This window comes from Orbicella franksi, chromosome 6 (genome assembly GCF_964199315.1).
Source record: "Orbicella franksi chromosome 6, jaOrbFran1.1, whole genome shotgun sequence".
Lineage (NCBI taxonomy): Eukaryota > Metazoa > Cnidaria > Anthozoa > Scleractinia > Merulinidae > Orbicella > Orbicella franksi.
In genome coordinates, this window is record NC_138150.1 from 9,034,746 (window position 1) to 9,053,664 (window position 18,919).

Genomic DNA, 18,919 nt, shown 5'->3' on the forward strand with positions numbered 1-18,919 from the left:
GAAACACCAAAGATAAATTGGAACAATAAAGAACAAGGTAAATGGACGATCCCATTAAGAACTGGACTAGTTGGGGCGATCCCTTTGGAACGAAGAAAGACTTCTAGGACTACTGAAAATTTGCCTAAGAAGACATTTACAAGTGACTTCGCGACGAAGGGAACATCAAAGATAAATTGGAACAATAAAGAACAAGGTAAAAGGACGATGCCATTAAGAACTGGACTAGTTGAGGCCATCCCTTTGGAACGAAGAAAGAATTTTACGACCACTGAAAACCTGCCCAGGAAGACATTAACAAGTGACTTCGCAACAAAGGGAACATCGAAGATAAATTGGAACAATAAAGAACAAGGTAAATGGACGATCCCATTAAGAACTGGACTAGTTGAGGCGATCCCTTCGGAACGAAGAAAGAATTTTACGACTACTGAAAATCTGCCCAAGAAGACATTTACAAGTGACTTCGCGACAAAGGGAAAGTCAAAGATGAATTGGAACAATAAAGAACAAGGTAAATGGACGATCCCATTAAGAACTGGACTAGTTGAGGCCATCCCTTTGGAACGAAGAAAGAATTTTACGACCACTGAAAATCTGCCCAACAAGACATTTACAAGTGTCTCCGCAACAAAGGGAACATCAAAGATAAATAAAGAACAAGGTAAATGGACGATCCCATTAAGAACTGGACTAATTGAGACGATCCCTTTGGAACGAAGAAAGAATTTTACGACCACTGAAAATCTGCCCAACAAGACATTTACAAGTGACTTCGCGACAAAGGGAACATCAGAAATAAATTGGAACAATAAAGAGCAAGGTAAATGGACGGTCCCATTAAGAACTGGACTAGTTGAGGCGATCCCTTCGGAACGAAGAAAGAATTTTACGACCTCTGAAAATCTGCCCAAGAAGACATTAACAAGTGTCTCCGCAACAAAGGGAACATCAAAGATAAATAAAGAACAAGGTAAATGGACGATCCCATTAAGAACTGGACTAGTTGAGGCCATCCCTTTGGAACGAAGAAAGAATTTTACGACCACTGAAAATCTGCCCAACAAGACATTTACAAGTGACTTCGCGACAAAGGGAACATCAGAGATAAATTGGAACAATAAAGAACAAGGTAAAAGGACGATCCCATTAAGAACTGGACTAGTTGAGGCGATCCCTTCGGAACGAAGAAAGAATTTTACGACCACTGAAAATCTGCCCAAGAAGACATTAACAAGTGTCTCCGCAACAAAGGGAACATCAAAGATAAATAAAGAACAAGGTAAATGGACGATCCCATTAAGAACTGGACTAATTGAGACGATCCCTTTGGAACGAAGAAAGAATTTTACGACCACTGAAAATCTGCCCAACAAGACATTTACAAGTGACTTCGCGACAAAGGGAACATCAAAGATGAATTGGAAGAATAAAGAACAAGGTAAATGGACGATCCCATTAAGAACTGGACTAGTTGAGGCCATCCCTTTGGAACGAAGAAAGAATTTTACGACTACTGAAAATCTGCCCAAGAAGACATTTACAAGTGACTTCGCGACAAAGGGAACATCAGAGATAAATTGGAACAATAAAGAACAAGGTAAATGGACGGTCCCATTAAGAACTGGACTAGTTGAGGCGATCCCTTCAGAACGAAGAAAGAATTTTACGACCACTGAAAATCTGCCTAAGAAGACATTTACAAGTGACTTCGCGACAAAAGGAACATCAAAGATAATTTGGGAGAATGAAGAACAAGTGAAAACGGCAATACCACAAAGTGGCAGCCATCTTACGATTGCAAGTAATCTCACTTTCAAGGCGGTTTTACAAAAGAATGAAAACAGATCATGTGCACATAGAATAAATGTAATGGATGGAGGGATAGTGCTTTTTAGAAATATCACAATTCAATCAAAGCTTGGCCGCGCCAGGGTTCTTGAAACTTCTTTGAAACAGCCTGCAGCCGAAGATGAATTTTTTCACCTAAAGAAAGGCTTCTTCACGTTGTATTGTGTTGGTAATGTCAACGACGCGAAGGAGAGATTACATTCAGCAGAAGGATATTACGCGTTAAGCAAATGGATCTCGGCTTTTGAAGTTGCAAGCCCTTCAATTTCTGTACTTCTTGGAACGAAGCAATCATTTCATGCAGGCCAATACCTTGCTATCCAAAGGTTTGAATATGCCAACGTTTATTGGACAATTATTGACCTGCTGGACATTTTTATCACGACTCAACGATTGGGAATCGAACCAGAGAAGCTTAACATTGTGCTAATGGATGCTCATCCTCCCTCTTCACTGGATCCCTTCTGGAGTGTCTTGTTCCAGAGGCTGATAAAGCTCGGCACTGATGATATCTTTAAGCACTCAAATAACGTTATGTTTGAAAACTTGGTTTGGAGATATCCGCGAGTGAACTGTCCTTTATTGGACAGGAATGCAGTGACTCCCAATCTCATTCAACCATTTAGGTCTTTTGTGTTGAAGCGGTTTGGCATTCCATCTGAACCAAGATTCAGAGACTGCGGTCAGAAGAAACTTAACGTGCTGGTCACCTTCAGAAGAGATTACCAGAATCACCCAAGAAATTTAGAGGGTATTATCGACAGGAAAATTGCCAACGAGGAAGATGTGATGAATGAAATGGAGAATAGCTTTCCAAACTTAAATATTACTGCTGCCCAGTTAGATTCATTGCCATTAAAACGCCAATTGGAACTTGTTGCCTCAGCAGACATTTTCTTCGGAATGCACGGGGCTGCTCATGCATTTCCTATTTTTATGGCGCCAGGCGGAGCAGTAATTGAAATGTTTAATTTTCAATCCAATAATTGGCATATGAAGAGAATATCTACTCTTTCAGGACATTTTCACATCATTTGGACAAGCAAAGACTTGAAAGCATACAACCGGATAACAAAATCAACGACAATCCCTGCGGGAATACCCTCGGCACTATTACGAAATGCAATTGAGGATATTTGTGCTCAAAAAGTCAACATGGAGAAAGACAAGCCTTAATTTGCCTTAAGCCATCCTCCCAAATCCTTACACGTCGGTTAGTTTGGTTTTCAGTTTGCTTTTTTTCTTAGATATCTTCAGTTTATTGAAACATTATTACAAAGTTTACCTTACTCTGAATTTTTTATTTTGGGTGAAACACTCGCATCTTCCTCACGAAAGGTAAATATTTTAACCGTACAAAGAACTGTCGTTCATTGAAACTATGCAACGTTTGTAACACCTTTCGATGTGGAAATGTAGAAATAAAGAAGTAAATAAAATAAATAAAAAATAAGATAAACAAATAAACAAGTATGTAGGAATCCTGGTTACGTTTTTCGACCTATTAGTACATACACTTCATTTGCTGATCTAGGGGTGTAGCACGATGTCTCGGAAGCTCCGAGACCGATGTAGTATATACTTTTCCTGCATGGGGTGAAGTTATAAATTGGCTCATCAGCGCTTTGGACACCCAATATTACATCGGTGCAAAGAGCTAAAAAGAGTGGCTCAACTTTTTCTTTATTTGTATACTCTTTCTGCATGGGGTGAACCAATGAATTGGCTCATCAGCGCTTTGGACGCTCCAATCTTACACCGGTGCAAAGAGCTAAATTGAGTGGCTCACCTCAGCGTTCTGCATAGCGAGATTTGGAGCGCACAGGGAAGTAATCACAAACCTCCGTTTGGTCGTAGACCAATTTGTCATGTTAAAATAATTTTCACCCGTTGAATAATGCAATAAAACAACATGGTTCTAGTTTTGTCAGTGGGCACTTTCCATTCGACCAAACATTCCGATTTGTATTTCTGGAAATTGCCAGCGGCGACTTGAACAACATCTCCGGAATTTCCAGAAAAAGAGGACAACCTTGCAAGGTATACCGATATTTTCGGAAATTTCTTACCGAGAATTTTCGTGCCCTTTGAGTTTCACCCGGAATTTATTTTTGGCTTAATGGTTCATTCTCTCGATGGGCCATTTGGTTCGTATGCAGACTTTATTGCCTTGAATGTTTTATGCCACGTACAGAAACCTAAATCAAATTAAATAATCCATTTCATGTGATATCGCTTTTCCACAGTATGATAATAACCAAACCAAAATACTGCAATTTTTTGTTTAAGACATGAATGAAGTACATTATGAGCCTACTGAGTGGGAGGGCCGGAGGGAAAAAAATCATCTGGTCCGAGTCCATAGCTCCTGTCACGTTTTCCATGTGAAATAAACAGAGACATTTTCCCATCCAGTCAAACCTAACACTGTCTAGTAATCAATACGTATTTAATAACACTAACTTTATTGAGCTTGATTTCGCTTGTCTTTCAGTAGTTTTTGCATCCTTTGTGACTTTTGGCGTAAATTTCTGAACTACCAAATTTTCCGGTTGATTCCAATTAAATTTTATGAATGATGGCTTGGCGATGCAATCAGCTATGAGAAATATCTCCAGGTTGGAACAGAAACTCTAGGAGAGCAATTTAGGCTGAAAAGTCCTGTTATAAAATATTAAACATTTTTAAAAGTTTCGGAAAAGATTTGGGTCATTTCTTTCCAGGGGCGAGTTTTCTTTACCGATGAACGGATAATTGCGTAGGGAATTATAATAATAATTGTTTCAGACGAAGTACTTTGGGTCATTTAATGTTGGACTTCGAGGAACTAATATTAGTTTCTTTGATTCGACCAACGTATATTGAATGTCGACTTTGTCTTCGGGATTAATCACGTACCGAACTTATTCATGAAAATGTTTGCCCAATATCGTCAAACTTGCTCGTATCCCTCATTGATTAATCGAATGTTTAAAGGTTAGGTATATCAATATTTTTTTCTATTTACCATTTACTTAAATATATTTAAAGAATAAAGAAAAAAGAAATTAATACTTAATTATGGTTCAAAATAGCTTGATGGCAGCTTCCAAATATTTTCAATTTCAAGCTGAAAGTAGTTTTATCCCCTTAGCAATATTCAGTTGCACCATGAAAGACTTTGGTAACTATAACAAAGTATTGAAGTGCTGTGTAGCACTGTGTCGATGATATAATTGAAATTCAAAAAAAGACACGTGGGGTGCTATAAATTTCCGGTTTGGTAATTTATAGGGCTGAAAATCTAACAAAGACTTAGACGAATTATTCAGACTAAGAAGGAAATTTTAGGGACTGTTTATTTGAATGAGAATCCGTATGGTGTGTAGGTACGGAAAGAAAAACTCTCATAAAAGCATTTTGAATTGCATAAACACTGACTAAAGGCTTGCCAGATAGAAGTTTAGATAACTCTTAACAATTTCCCTTAGATATAACAGGGACAGGCCCTTCCGCATCTCCGTAAAGAATAATTCGAGACAAAAGTTTCACGCATTGTCCCTAGCAGCTTATTTTCTTCGCATGAACAAATCTTTGTTCCACGGATGAATTGCGTGTGCTAAAGAAAGTATTTCGTGGGTGATTCGTAACGCGATCTTCCGGACCAGCTTTAGGCGTATTCAAACAGAATTAAATTAAACTTGTTTTCAATTTACAGATTCTGCTTTGGTCGCGAAATACGCCTCCATACTCCGCTCCCTTTGTGTAAATCTTATCACTGATAACCATATGCCTTGGATGTTGCTGGACTAACATCAGGCCCGCGTCAGGGGAAGTCATGCAAGGGTTGAAGGTTCACGATATACAAATGCACCAATAACTAGCGCAACAAGAAAGATAAAAATAAGATCAATTTTTCCAGCATATACTGAACAAGATAGCTCATTAAAGTTTTCGCCATCAGAGGCCCTTCACAATTTTGCTGAATCCGTCCAATTTCGTGCATCCAGTGTGTGGAAACGCGCGCAAGAAATTAAAACACAAATTATATCTACTTAGTGCATTTATCAAGCACTTTCTCAGTAGTTTATAATTAAATGAAATTATTAGAAAGTAGAAACGAGCCGACGAAAGTGAATACTTTAGTGCTGCCACTTAGCAGTCGATTCTTATTGAATATTTGGCCCCTGCAGGGGACCAATCGCAATGTTACACTTGCATCGGCGGTTCCTAAATTTATACCTTGGAAGTTCTTTTAATGATGATTTCCCCTTGGCTCTGTCTGGCCGACCTGAAAATCCACAAAAGAGCAAATTATCATGTCTTTTGTTGCGATACACATCTTGAATTATTTAACGAAAACGCGAAAAAGGGAAGAAATTTGCTCCCTTACGATGGATTAAAGTATTAAATGTAAAATAATGAAACACCGTCAAAAGCGTTTACAACCTTTAATATATAAAAGTTTGTTTTGAAAATAACGTATGTAACGTATGTAAACAAGTATACGCGGCAGAAAAACCCGCGTATACTTTGTCGTAATTTTGAAACGAATGGCCAACCATATATTTTTAACCGTCAAAGGGACCCCCGCTCATCCCCACTCGCAATTGAGAGTCTCTCTATGTTCATCATCTCAGACTGGATATTTGTTTTTCATGAATACAACTACCATGATTCCGTGCAGGCGACTCTCATTGAGGGAATAGGCCCTTTGCAGGATTCGGTCACATGGTACGGAATAAATCACGCTTGGACACAAGTTACACAGTGGGACTTCCAAAACAAAGGAAAGTCGGGCTGGACTGGTACGAATTTTTTGTTTGCATAATTAATTCAGTACCATGTGACCGGATCGTGCAAAGGGCCCATTGGCCGTTACGCCCAATACGAGTCACGAGCGGGATTGCGAGAAGTCCACGCGTGATTTGTTGCTGTTTAACCAAGTACTTGATTTTAAGGGAGGTGAAATATTTTAAAGTCAAATTATTTTAAAGTCAAATTGAAACATATGATATTTTCTCGACCTTTCTCCTTTATGAATGGGCATAGAGTCTCCTACTTCATTACTCCGTGCTAAAAAGATCATTCAAGACAACCGGCACAATCAATTTAACAAGTTTTTTTTTTAAAAAGATTTAATTAGGCACTGCTTTCGTGCGACTGCATAAGAGAATGTATAAGAATTTTCCTTTTCCTGAGAGCGCGAAAGTAACTCAACCTGCACCTCATCGCAGGTTTTAGAAAACGAAGTTAAAATGTGGTTGTATTTCCTTGAGTATAACTCACTTGATGAAAGCTCGAACTCAAGAGTTCCGTGACTTTGCACTAAAAGGGGACTAAGCTGAGTAACAAAAATCGTATTTTGCTCCTAATTTTTTTCTTCCCCAAATTTTGTTTTCGGCCATGAATTTTGAATTGGGGAACTTCTTTCAATATAAAGCAATTACTTCCATTTGGGGTTTAGGAGATATTATTTTTCCGAGTGGAATTAATTAAATCTTTCCCGCCAATTATAATCTAGCTAAGTTTACCTTAAATTTCTTTTCGTTAATGTGCAATTTACATGAAGAATCAAGTAGTAATCACAGCGATCTTTGGATTTGAACATCAATTTAAAAAAAGGTTTGCGCTTTTTCTTAGAAAACCACTGACAATAACTCTCTTAACTTAGTGTCATTTTCTTTTAATTCGTTTCTGGCTCTCCAGCCAGTAAGAAAAATTATAAAGTGAATAGTGTTTTGCCGTAAATACATATTTTCACTTTTGATCTTTTCCACTTTAACGCTGTCGGAAACTCCAATTAACACCAAGAAGTAATTTTCTTTCGCAAATCCTCGCGTAGGCGTTTGATAACGGCACTTGGAAGTAATTACAAGTAGATTAAGTTTTGGACTGTCTTGAGTACTGATCAGTCAAAACTAAAGAGCTAATCAGTTTTTCTTGGGGTGGACGGGAAGGTTAGGATATTGTCAATATTGGACAGATAAGGTGAAAAGGCCGCTGTGAATTTGTTTGATATTGAAAGGGAACAAAACTGGTCAGTTAGCTCTGGTCATAGAAGCTCAGCTAAGCAAATAGTTACCAGACTGTTTTGACTGCCAGGCGTCCTTCGACGGAAGCCCGTGGTGGGGGAGGGGGGGGGAGGGGGTACTCCCTTATATGGGCTGTATAGGTATGTGCAGCCCCCAAGGGTAGTGTTTTTCAGTCGTTTTGGTGATAAATAGGGTATCGATTTTGGCCATTTTGGTCTTAAATAGGGTATGGTTTTAGCACTTTTGTCTTGAATTGGGTATGTTTCTTAGAAGAAGCTACTTTTTCATCATTATCAATAAGAACATCGACAAAAGCCCTTCGTAACTTAAATTTAGGGCAACTGCGCCAGCCGCAACGGTCATAAATAGGGTATCGAAGTTTTGGCCAGGTCATAAATAAGGTATGGAAAATCGCAGATTTTGGTCATAAATAGGGTAAGGGTTTTGGGAAGTGGGCCGCCTACCCCTACCCAACTTTTCTTGGAGTACTCCCCCCCCCCGGGGGGACGGAAGTCAAAACATCTTTGTACAGCGGTACCTTTTATGAAATATTAGACTGCGAAAGTGAATTCCCTCACGGCGTAAATGTCGGGAACAAGGAAGGTAGCTTCGAATAAAGGGAATATCGTGCTTTGGAAGGAACACACAGACATTGAAAAGTCCGAATATAAAAGTAAGTTTCTTATTTACTGTCGCGTCATGAAATCAGTTTGTACTTGTGGTCGGCGGGCCGAATTATCGTGACCTTTGCCGCGATACTATTTTCATTTCTAATAACACTTGCAGAGAGAAGATGAAATTAAGACTGTTGTACAGAAAAACTTTAGGTGAAAAAGGTGAACGCTGCGTACACGCACCATTTCGTCTGCCACATCGCTGGACTTTAGAGCATGGTATAAGCTAATGTGTCCGCACAAAAAATAAGAGTGCGCAACAAGGAGATAAGCATATCGGCAACATGCCGACAGATTTCACTTCCCCCGACAACAACTAGAGACAAAGCTCAAGCAGGAATAAATCGTAGCTATCATCTCTGTTCGCTTTCAAACGTACCTAAGAGTTCGCCATCGCCAACATTTTCGCTGTGTGAAACCGCTTCGGCAGAACAGTATTCTATGAAAAGTACCGCTATTTGATTGACGGAGAACATTACAAAGAGCGTTTTGATTTCGAAAGTCGTGTAGAAGCAGCGAAAGCAGTAATACAACACACAGAAGTTTGTCTTCAGGGCTTAGTGATGAGCTTTATTAAGCGTCTTGAGTGACAAAATAACAGAGTCGCTGGTTGTTTCAGTTATGAACAAACCCAGTTACAAACTCTGCATGTAAACTGTGTTCAAACTGCACGGAAAATCACTCGCTCAAATTATTTTTCACGTACAATTTCGAATAAATGACCGCTTATGTATTACAAATTTCACTCGACTACAAGCTCCTGCAACTTTTTTTTTTCAAGCTTTGTAAACTTTGCTGCTGCTTATTTAATCGAAATTAAATTCGCAACTACGAGATTTCTTATTCTCACGTGTCGCTCGGTAATTAACCGCTACCATGATTTCGATATCACAGAACAGACAGAGACAGATTATTATTTAGGCACGATTAAAATTAAAGCTCAGTGGCTTATGGGGTCGTGCATTATAAAGGTTACTTGCTTTAGACCCCTCAGCCAATTTTTGAGTTGTTGCTTGATAACTGAACATGCCATAATGTAAAGATAGTCTATCATATCTGGACAGTGGAAATGTGAATGCCTGACATTCTTAGACAACAGTAACGTTGGCTATTGGAGTTGGAAGGTGGCCTGCCATATCAGGCCCTCCATATCAGACCCCAACATAAAATAGGAGACCCAGACCTACCATATCAGACCCCAGCGTACCATATCAGACCCCCGGGGGGGGGGGGTACTTTGGGAATTTCTGGCTGGGGATGTTCCGCTGGGAACCTGGAACCCTTTGCCTATACCAGAGCTAGTTCAGCTGAATTTTGCTACCCTATACTAGAGTAAACTCCCCAAATCCCCCTATCTGTCGACACTGTTGAGGCTGATTTGCGTAAATTTAAACTTGCCGGTTTGATTTTTTTATATTTTTGAGTGCCAATTCCTGGTTTCCTTACTGTAGATAAAATCTTCAACCAACCAGTCAGTTTTGTGAAAAACAATACCCTATTCTAGACCCAAACCACTCTGATTTGTAAACCCTATCCTAGAGTAAACTGCTTGAAAGCCATACCTTTCATAGCGTCACATACCTATATAGCCCATATATGGCAGTGCCACCCCCCCCGGATCAGACCCCGATCATATTAGTCGGGTTTGACCGTTTTATGTGTCGTGTTTAACTTTATGTCAACTGTTGTGCTAAGTAATACAGTAATTTTTCAGTAGTGGATTGAAATTATGAAATATGGCTATTACGAATAACAAACTGCAAGTTCACTGGAAGAGAAAGTCGCCATTGTTGCTACTTCCTTTCTAGCCTATAGACTTAACAGCATCGCGTTTCTTATTACCGTATTCTGGCACTACTTTTTTTTTTAAAGGAAATATATAAATTATAAATGCTTTTAAAATATATTTTTGAAGCAAACATCGGTCCCAGAACGTTCTAAGATAATTATATGCATCACTTTGTTTCAAGTCACGCAACCAGCGTCTTGAAACTTTTTTTGACCTCGAAATGCCTTTGTTTATGAGCAGACTTCGCTGACAGATTGGCATCATGTCCGTCTCAGAAGTTATTATCCGATTGCTTCATGTAGTCACGCAATTCTCACACTCGCAAATTACTCGTTTAATGTACCAAAGCTTTTCTATGCAATAAGGTAGACCGACGAGAAGTGTATAACACGTTGATAAAGATCAAGCGTAAGGTGATTTTATAGCATTTCTTTATTGGGATATTTGTATAATTTCACGCCCGAAATTTTTATAGTTATATTCATCGTCAGCACTGGAAGGCATCTTTCACTATTTTCAAATACCGATTTAAGCAATGTCTTACAGGTGAAAATAAGTCGTCTGCTTGCAACCAGCGGGTATGGACTCCTATTAAATGACCAATTTATTCCACATAAATACATGTAATTGACTGAAAATTTTAAAATGAATTTTCACGTTTGGCCTCTCCTTAATTGTAACAAATTCTAATTTCCCCACAGGGACAAACCATTTGCTTGTACTTCACTTATCTACTGTAAACTAGAAAGACGTAGTTAAAGTTGCTAAATATACCTCAGTTATAGAAATAACCTCAGAAACAAGCTTGTAGGACGACCTAATCGGAATGATCAACGAATTGCTAGTTTATTGAACTTCTTTTATTGAAAAAAAAAAAAAAAAGTGAATATAACAAGTTCCGGAGTCTCGCTTAAATACTAAAATCTCTCATGTTCCTTTCAATTAATCACCTCATTTGGTTGTTCATCCTCATTCGGTGGTTCAGCCGCATTCAGTTGTTCCCAATCACTCTCGAGGGGATCCCAATAATTGCCGTACCTACTCGCACAAGACTATGTACAGTAACCTGGGTGTCCTGCGTCTTCGTCGTAGGAATAGAACGCCAACGCACTGCCTTTTCCCGACCCTCTGAAGCCCGGCATGTCTTTGGACTGTCGGTCACATCCCAGACACTCGTATGGAGTGGGGTCTGAGATTGTAGGTGTCATGTTGGGGGCCTGAAATTGTAGTCTCCCGCGAAAAGCGTGGGGTCTGACATTGTCGGGGCCTGATATTGTAATCTCGCACGAAAAGCGTGGGGTCTGAAATTGTGGATGTCATGTTGGGGGCTAGGTTAATGGCTTGATCAATGACTCACTGCACGATTTAAATAACTGAAATCAGAAGCTTCTGCTGAGATCCATTGTTGGTTGCAGAAGGACGCCGTGATATCGTCACTTTTAACATTGGCAACACAAGGCCGAAGTCAATATCTTAGTTATTTTTCAACAGATTTCGCTAAGTTATCAGCGCAAGACGGTAGAACTTGAGAATTCACGCTGTCATTTTCCAACCGTCTACACGGGCGGGGGTGGGGGGGGGGGGGGGGCGAAGATACTCCCTTATATGGGCTATATAGGTATGTGCTGCCCCAAAGGGTAGAGTTTTTTTGGCCATTTCGGTCTTAAATAGGGTATGTTTTTGCACTCTAGTCTTGAATTGGGTATGTTTCTTAGAGGAAACTACTTTTTCATCATTAACAATGAGACCGTCAACAAAAGCTCTTTATAACTTATGTTTAGGGCAACTGTGCCAGCCGCAACGGTCATAAATATGGTATCGAACTTTTGGTCTGGTCATGAATAGGGTAGCAAAAATCGCAGATTTTGGTCATAAATAGGGTAAGGGTATTGGGAAGTGGGCCGCACACCCCACCCAACTTTTCTGGGAATACCCCCTGGTCGTCTACAGTGTTACAGATCATAAATTGTTCAAAACTCAAGTGGAGTCACGAGCCGAGAGATTTGATCACAAAGCTTTATACAGTTTTGTGACGTCAATAAGTGTTGGAAGACGTTCGAAGCAGACAAAAGTGATCTTTCACACTATAGCAACACCGTACGATTTCACACTGAGCTTTGTTTTATTCGCCGGCGAATTTTCGGTGTTATCTTGAAAACAAATCAGCGCAATAACGAGATAACTGAGGCCTATCCATTGCAACGAAAATCAAAGGTCATCGCGTCGGCGAATTGAGTTTTGGTGTCAAAGGAAACTACCTGGAGCACTTTTTTCGCTCACTGTTTTCTTCTGTTTTATTTTTTCAGCTTAGTAACTGTTACTGGAGAAAAAAGACATCAACATGGCTGGCCTTGTTGCAAGTTATATTTTACCACGACGCATCAAAAGCACCAAATTAATCGGAATCCTATCTTTTGGTTTAATAATATTTTTCACCAATCTTTACTTTCTTAAATTTTGGCCTGTGACGAAGGAAACACCAAAGATAAATTGGAACAATAAAGAACAAGGTAAATGGACGATCCTATTAAGAACTGGACTAGTTGGGGCGATCCCTTTGGAACGAAGAAAGACTTCTACGACTACTGAAAATCTGCCTAAGAAGACATTTACAAGTGACTTCGCGACGAAGGGAACATCAAAGATAAATTGGAACAATAAAGAACAAGGTAAAAGGACGATGCCATTAAGAACTGGACTAGTTGAGGCCATCCCTTTGGAACGAAGAAAGAATTTTAGGACCACTGAAAACCTGCCCAGGAAGACATTAACAAGTGACTTCGCAACAAAGGGAACATCGAAGATAAATTGGAACAATAAAGAACAAGGTAAATGGACGATCCCATTAAGAACTGGACTAGTTGAGGCGATCCCTTCGGAACGAAGAAAGAATTTTACGACCACTGAAAATCTGCCCAAGAAGACATTTACAAGTGACTTCGCGACAAAGGGAAAGTCAAAGATGAATTGGAACAATAAAGAACAAGGTAAATGGACGATCCCATTAAGAACTGGACTAGTTGAGGCGATCCCTTCGGAACGAAGAAAGAATTTTACGACCACTGAAAATCTGCCCAAGAAGACATTAACAAGTGTCTCCGCAACAAAGGGAACATCGAAGATAAATAAAGAACAAGGTAAATGGACGATCCCATTAAGAACTGGACTAATTGAGACGATCCCTTTGGAACGAAGAAAGAATTTTACGACCACTGAAAATCTGCCCAACAAGACATTTACAAGTGACTTCGCGACAAAGGGAACATCAGAGATAAATTGGAACAATAAAGAGCAAGGTAAATGGACGGTCCCATTAAGAACTGGACTAGTTGAGGCGATCCCTTCGGAACGAAGAAAGAATTTTACGACCTCTGAAAATCTGCCCAAGAAGACATTAACAAGTGTCTCCGCAACAAAGGGAACATCAAAGATAAATAAAGAACAAGGTAAATGGACGATCCCATTAAGAACTGGACTAGTTGAGGCAATCCCTTCGGAACGAAGAAAGAATTTTACGACCTCTGAAAATCTGCCCAAGAAGACATTAACAAGTGTCTCCGCAACAAAGGGAACATCAAAGATAAATAAAGAACAAGGTAAAAGGACGATCCCATTAAGAACTGGACTAATTGAGACGATCCCTTTGGAACGAAGAAAGAATTTTACGACCACTGAAAATCTGCCCAACAAGACATTTACAAGTGACTTCGCGACAAAGGGAACATCAGAGATAAATTGGAACAATAAAGAGCAAGGTAAATGGACGGTCCCATTAAGAACTGGACTAGTTGAGGCGATCCCTTCGGAACGAAGAAAGAATTTTACGACCTCTGAAAATCTGCCCAAGAAGACATTAACAAGTGTCTCCGCAACAAAGGGAACATCAAAGATAAATAAAGAACAAGGTAAATGGACGATCCCATTAAGAACTGGACTAGTTGAGGCAATCCCTTCGGAACGAAGAAAGAATTTTACGACCTCTGAAAATCTGCCCAAGAAGACATTAACAAGTGTCTCCGCAACAAAGGGAACATCAAAGATAAATAAAGAACAAGGTAAAAGGACGATCCCATTAAGAACTGGACTAATTGAGACGATCCCTTTGGAACGAAGAAAGAATTTTACGACCACTGAAAATCTGCCCAACAAGACATTTACAAGTGACTTCGCGACAAAGGGAACATCAGAGATAAATTGGAACAATAAAGAGCAAGGTAAATGGACGGTCCCATTAAGAACTGGACTAGTTGAGGCGATCCCTTCGGAACGAAGAAAGAATTTTACGACCTCTGAAAATCTGCCCAAGAAGACATTAACAAGTGTCTCCGCAACAAAGGGAACATCAAAGATAAATAAAGAACAAGGTAAATGGACGATCCTATTAAGAACTGGACTAGTTGAGGCGATCCCTTCGGAACGAAGAAAGAATTTTACGACCACTGAAAATCTGCCCAAGAAGACATTAACAAGTGTCTCCGCAACAAAGGGAACATCAAAGATAAATAAAGAACAAGGTAAATGGACGATCCCATTAAGAACTGGACTAATTGAGACGATCCCTTTGGAACGAAGAAAGAATTTTACGACCACTGAAAATCTGCCTAAGAAGACATTTACAAGTGACTTCGCGACAAAAGGAACATCAAAGATAATTTGGGAGAATGAAGAACAAGTGAAAACGGCAATACCACAAAGTGGCAGCCATCTTAAGATTACAAGTAATCTCACTTTCAAGGCGGTTTTACAAAAGAATGAAAACAGATCATGTGCACATAGAATAAATGTAATGGATGGAGGGATAGTGCTTTTTAGAAATATCACAATTCAATCAAAGCTTGGCCGCGCCAGGGTTCTTGAAACTTCTTTGGAACAGCCTGCAGCCGAAGATGAATTTTTTCACCTAAAGAAAGGCTTCTTCACGTTGTATTGTGTTGGTAATGTCAACGACGCGAAGGAGAGATTACATTCAGCAGAAGGATATTACGCGTTAAGCAAATGGATCTCGGCTTTTGAAGTTGCAAACCCTTCAATTTCTGTACTTCTTGGAACGAAGCAATCATTTCATGCAGGCCAATACCTTGCTATCCAAAGGTTTGAATATGCCAACGTTTATTGGACAATTATTGACCTGCTGGACATTTTTATCACGACTCAACGATTGGGAATCGAACCAGAGAAGCTTAACATTGTGCTAATGGATGCTCATCCTCCCTCTTCACTGGATCCCTTCTGGAGTGTCTTGTTCCAGAGGCTGATAAAGCTCGGCACTGATGATATCTTTAAGCACTCAAATAACGTTATGTTTGAAAACTTGGTTTGGAGATATCCGCGAGTGAACTGTCCTTTATTGGACAGGAATGCAGTGACTCCCAATCTCATTCAACCATTTAGGTCTTTTGTGTTGAAGCGGTTTGGCATTCCATCTGAACCAAGATTCAGAGACTGCGGTCAGAAGAAACTTAACGTGCTGGTCACCTTCAGAAGAGATTACCAGAATCACCCAAGAAATTTAGAGGGTGTTATCGACAGGAAAATTGTCAACGAGGAAGATGTGATGAATGAAATGGAGAATAGCTTTCCAAACTTAAATATTACTGCTGCCCAGTTAGATTCATTGCCATTAAAACGCCAATTGGAACTTGTTGCCTCAGCAGACATTTTCTTCGGAATGCACGGGGCTGCTCATGCATTTCCTATTTTTATGGCGCCAGGCGGAGCAGTAATTGAAATGTTTAATTTTCAATCCAATAATTGGCATATGAAGAAAATATCTACTCTTTCAGGACATTTCCACATCATTTGGACAAACAAAGACTTGAAAGCATACAACCGGATAACAAAATCAACGACAATCCCTGCGGGAATACCCTCGACACTATTACGAAATGCAATTAAGGATATTTGTGCTCAAAAAATCAACATGGAGAAAGACAAGCCTTAATTTGCCTTAAGCCATCCTCCCAAATCCTTACACGTCGGTTAGTGTGGTTTTAAGTTTGCTTTTTTTCTTAGATATCTTAAGTTTATTGAAACATTATTATAAAGTTTACCTTACTCTGAATTTTCTATTTTGGGTGAAACACTCGCATCTTCCTCACGAAAGGTAAATATTTTAACCGTACAAAGAACTGTCGTTCATTGAAACTATGCAACGTTTGTAACACCTTTCGATGTGGAAATGTAGAAATAAAGAAGTAAATAAAATAAATAAAAAATAAGGTAAACAAATAAACAAGTATGTAGGAATCCTGGTTACGTTTTTCGACCTATTAGTACATACACTTCATTTGCTGATCTAAGGGTGTAGCACGATGTCTCGGAAGCTCCACGCCCGATGTAGTATATACTTTTCCTGCATGGGGTGAATTTATAAATTGGCTCATCAGCGCTTTGGACGCTCCAATCTTACACCGGTGCAAAGAGCTAAATTGAGTGGCTCACCTCAGCGTTCTGCATAGCGAGATTTGGAGCGCACAGGGAAGTAATCACAAACCTCCATTTGGTCGTAGACCAATTTGTCATGTTAAAATAATTTTCACCCGTTGAATAATGCAATGAAACAACATGGTTCTAGTTTTGTCAGTGAGCACTTTCCATTCGACCAAACATTCCGATTTACATTTCTGGAAATTGCCAGCGGCGAATTGAACAACATCTCCGGAATTTCCAGAAAAAGAGGACAACCTTGCAAGGTATACCGATATTTTCGGAAATTTATTACCGAGAATTTTCGTGCCCTTTGACTTTCTCCCGGAATTTATTTTTGGCTTAATGGTTCATTTTTCAGAAATTCAGCAATTTCCGGATAATCTGGAAGCTTAAAACTAACTCAGGAAGCGAAATCTACATCTCCTTCCCATTTGTCGAGTCCCCGTTTCGAAAATGCAGAATTTGTGGTTGAATGAGAAGCACCCAGTGTCTATGGAGAGGGAAGCTACTTATTTAATAGCATTCCTGACAAAGCATAAACGAGGCTTGGGGTCGACTTTTGAACAAGTGTCGTTAATTATGGGTGAGATATATTACAAAATTGTTGTTGTTGATACATATATTGGAGACGATGTCCGAAGGGCTGTAGCTGCGAACCGTAGACAACGCATTATAAGCTGTGCAAACGATAAGAGCTTGGAAACAAACTTGTCAAAGTGGTGAATGTAAAAAGCTTCATAGATACCTACATAATTGGAGCAAGTTCTCGATTTTTGTCAGATGTAATCCACTAATCCGTTCGTGTACAGTAGAGTAAAGTAAACCTATTCTGACATCAAGCGGTTTGTTAAAACATCACCTACGAACAATGGCCTCGCTTGGAAAATTTTGCAGTGTAGTCGTATCCAATGTGTCTGAAGTTGATCTTGAGACCAGGAGTACAGACAGCTCTATTTGGGTCTATTTCTATTTCTTTTCAAGAAATGTTAGATGCGGTACGAGTGCAATTGTTGCCCAAAGATTTGAATATGTAGGTAGGGATATCTTTGTTTCCAATATTTGCTTCATTGGCAAAAAGAGCTTCAGTTTCTGATCGAGCAACAAAAGTGTCAGCTTTCAGTACTGAAGAGGCGTGGAACGATAAATTGCACCAAGAGAATTGACCCCGACGAATAAAAGGCGTTGTTTTCTGTGGCACGGGGCAATTTTAGTAAAACTCAACATTTTATAAAAATAAATAGCTTTATTAGTGCTTTTACTGCTCAGAAATTTTGCGGTTTTCAAAAACCCATCGAGAGTTTTAGATGCAAGTTTCCCGCTAACGGCGAACCTTTAAGGGGCACGTGACCAGTACCAGACGCCACGTTTGAGGTTTTCAACTCGCATTTTGAGCTTCAAGAGGTAGGTTTTCACGTAAATCATTTGCCTCTAGCTTTATTGCGCGGTGGCCTCATGGCCTCATCCAACCAGGTGCATAAATGGGTACCGGCGAACTTAGAGTTGGGGATAACGCTGCGATGGACTAGTATCCCATAAAGGGGGGAGTAGAAATACTCCTAGTTACTTCATACTTCAGAAGCCGGAATAAGCTCCGGCCTGATGGGCCATTTGGCTCGTATGCAGACTTTATTGCCTTGAATGTTTTATGCCACGTACAGAAACCTAAATCAAATTAAATAATCCATTTCATGTGATATCGCTTTTCCACAGTATGATGATAACCAAGCCAAAATACTGCCATTTTTTGTTTAAGACATGAATGAAGTACATTATGAGCCTACTGAGTGGGAGGGCCGGAGGGAAAAAAATCATCTGGTCCGAGTCCATAGCTCCTGTCACGTTTTCCATGTGAAATAAACAGAGACATTTCCCCATCCAGTCAAACCTAACACTGTCTAGTAATCAATACGTATTTAATAACACTAACTTTATTGAGCTTGATTTAGCTTGTCTTTCAGTAGCTTTTGCATCCTTTGTGACCTTTGGCGTAAATTTCTGAACTACCAAATTTTCCGGTTGATTCCAATTAAATTTTATGAATGGTGGTTTGGCGATGCAATCAGCTATGAGAAATATCTCCAGGTTGGAACAGAAACTCCAGGAGAGCAATTTAGGCTGAAAAGTCCTGTTATAAAATATTAAACATTTTTAAAAGTTTCGGA

At 39.6% G+C, this 18,919-nt stretch overlaps 2 protein-coding genes across 2 annotated transcripts; both read left to right on the forward strand.

Annotated features, from left to right (window-relative positions):
- The first annotated feature begins 207 nt into the window (after positions 1-207).
- Positions 208-4,770, forward strand: LOC145490436 (uncharacterized). The gene has a single exon (XM_081469556.1). The coding sequence runs from the start codon at positions 208-210 to the stop codon at positions 3,025-3,027; it is 2,820 nt and encodes a 939-aa protein (XP_081325682.1). The 3' UTR covers positions 3,028-4,770.
- Positions 4,771-8,361: 3,591 nt separating this feature from the next.
- LOC145490155 (uncharacterized) lies at positions 8,362-16,484 on the forward strand. The gene is made up of 2 exons (XM_081469266.1): positions 8,362-8,538; positions 12,635-16,484. Exon 2 carries the CDS (start codon positions 12,670-12,672, stop codon positions 16,267-16,269), a length of 3,600 nt encoding a protein of 1,199 aa, XP_081325392.1. The 5' UTR covers positions 8,362-8,538; positions 12,635-12,669; the 3' UTR covers positions 16,270-16,484.
- The last annotated feature ends 2,435 nt before the right edge of the window (positions 16,485-18,919 follow it).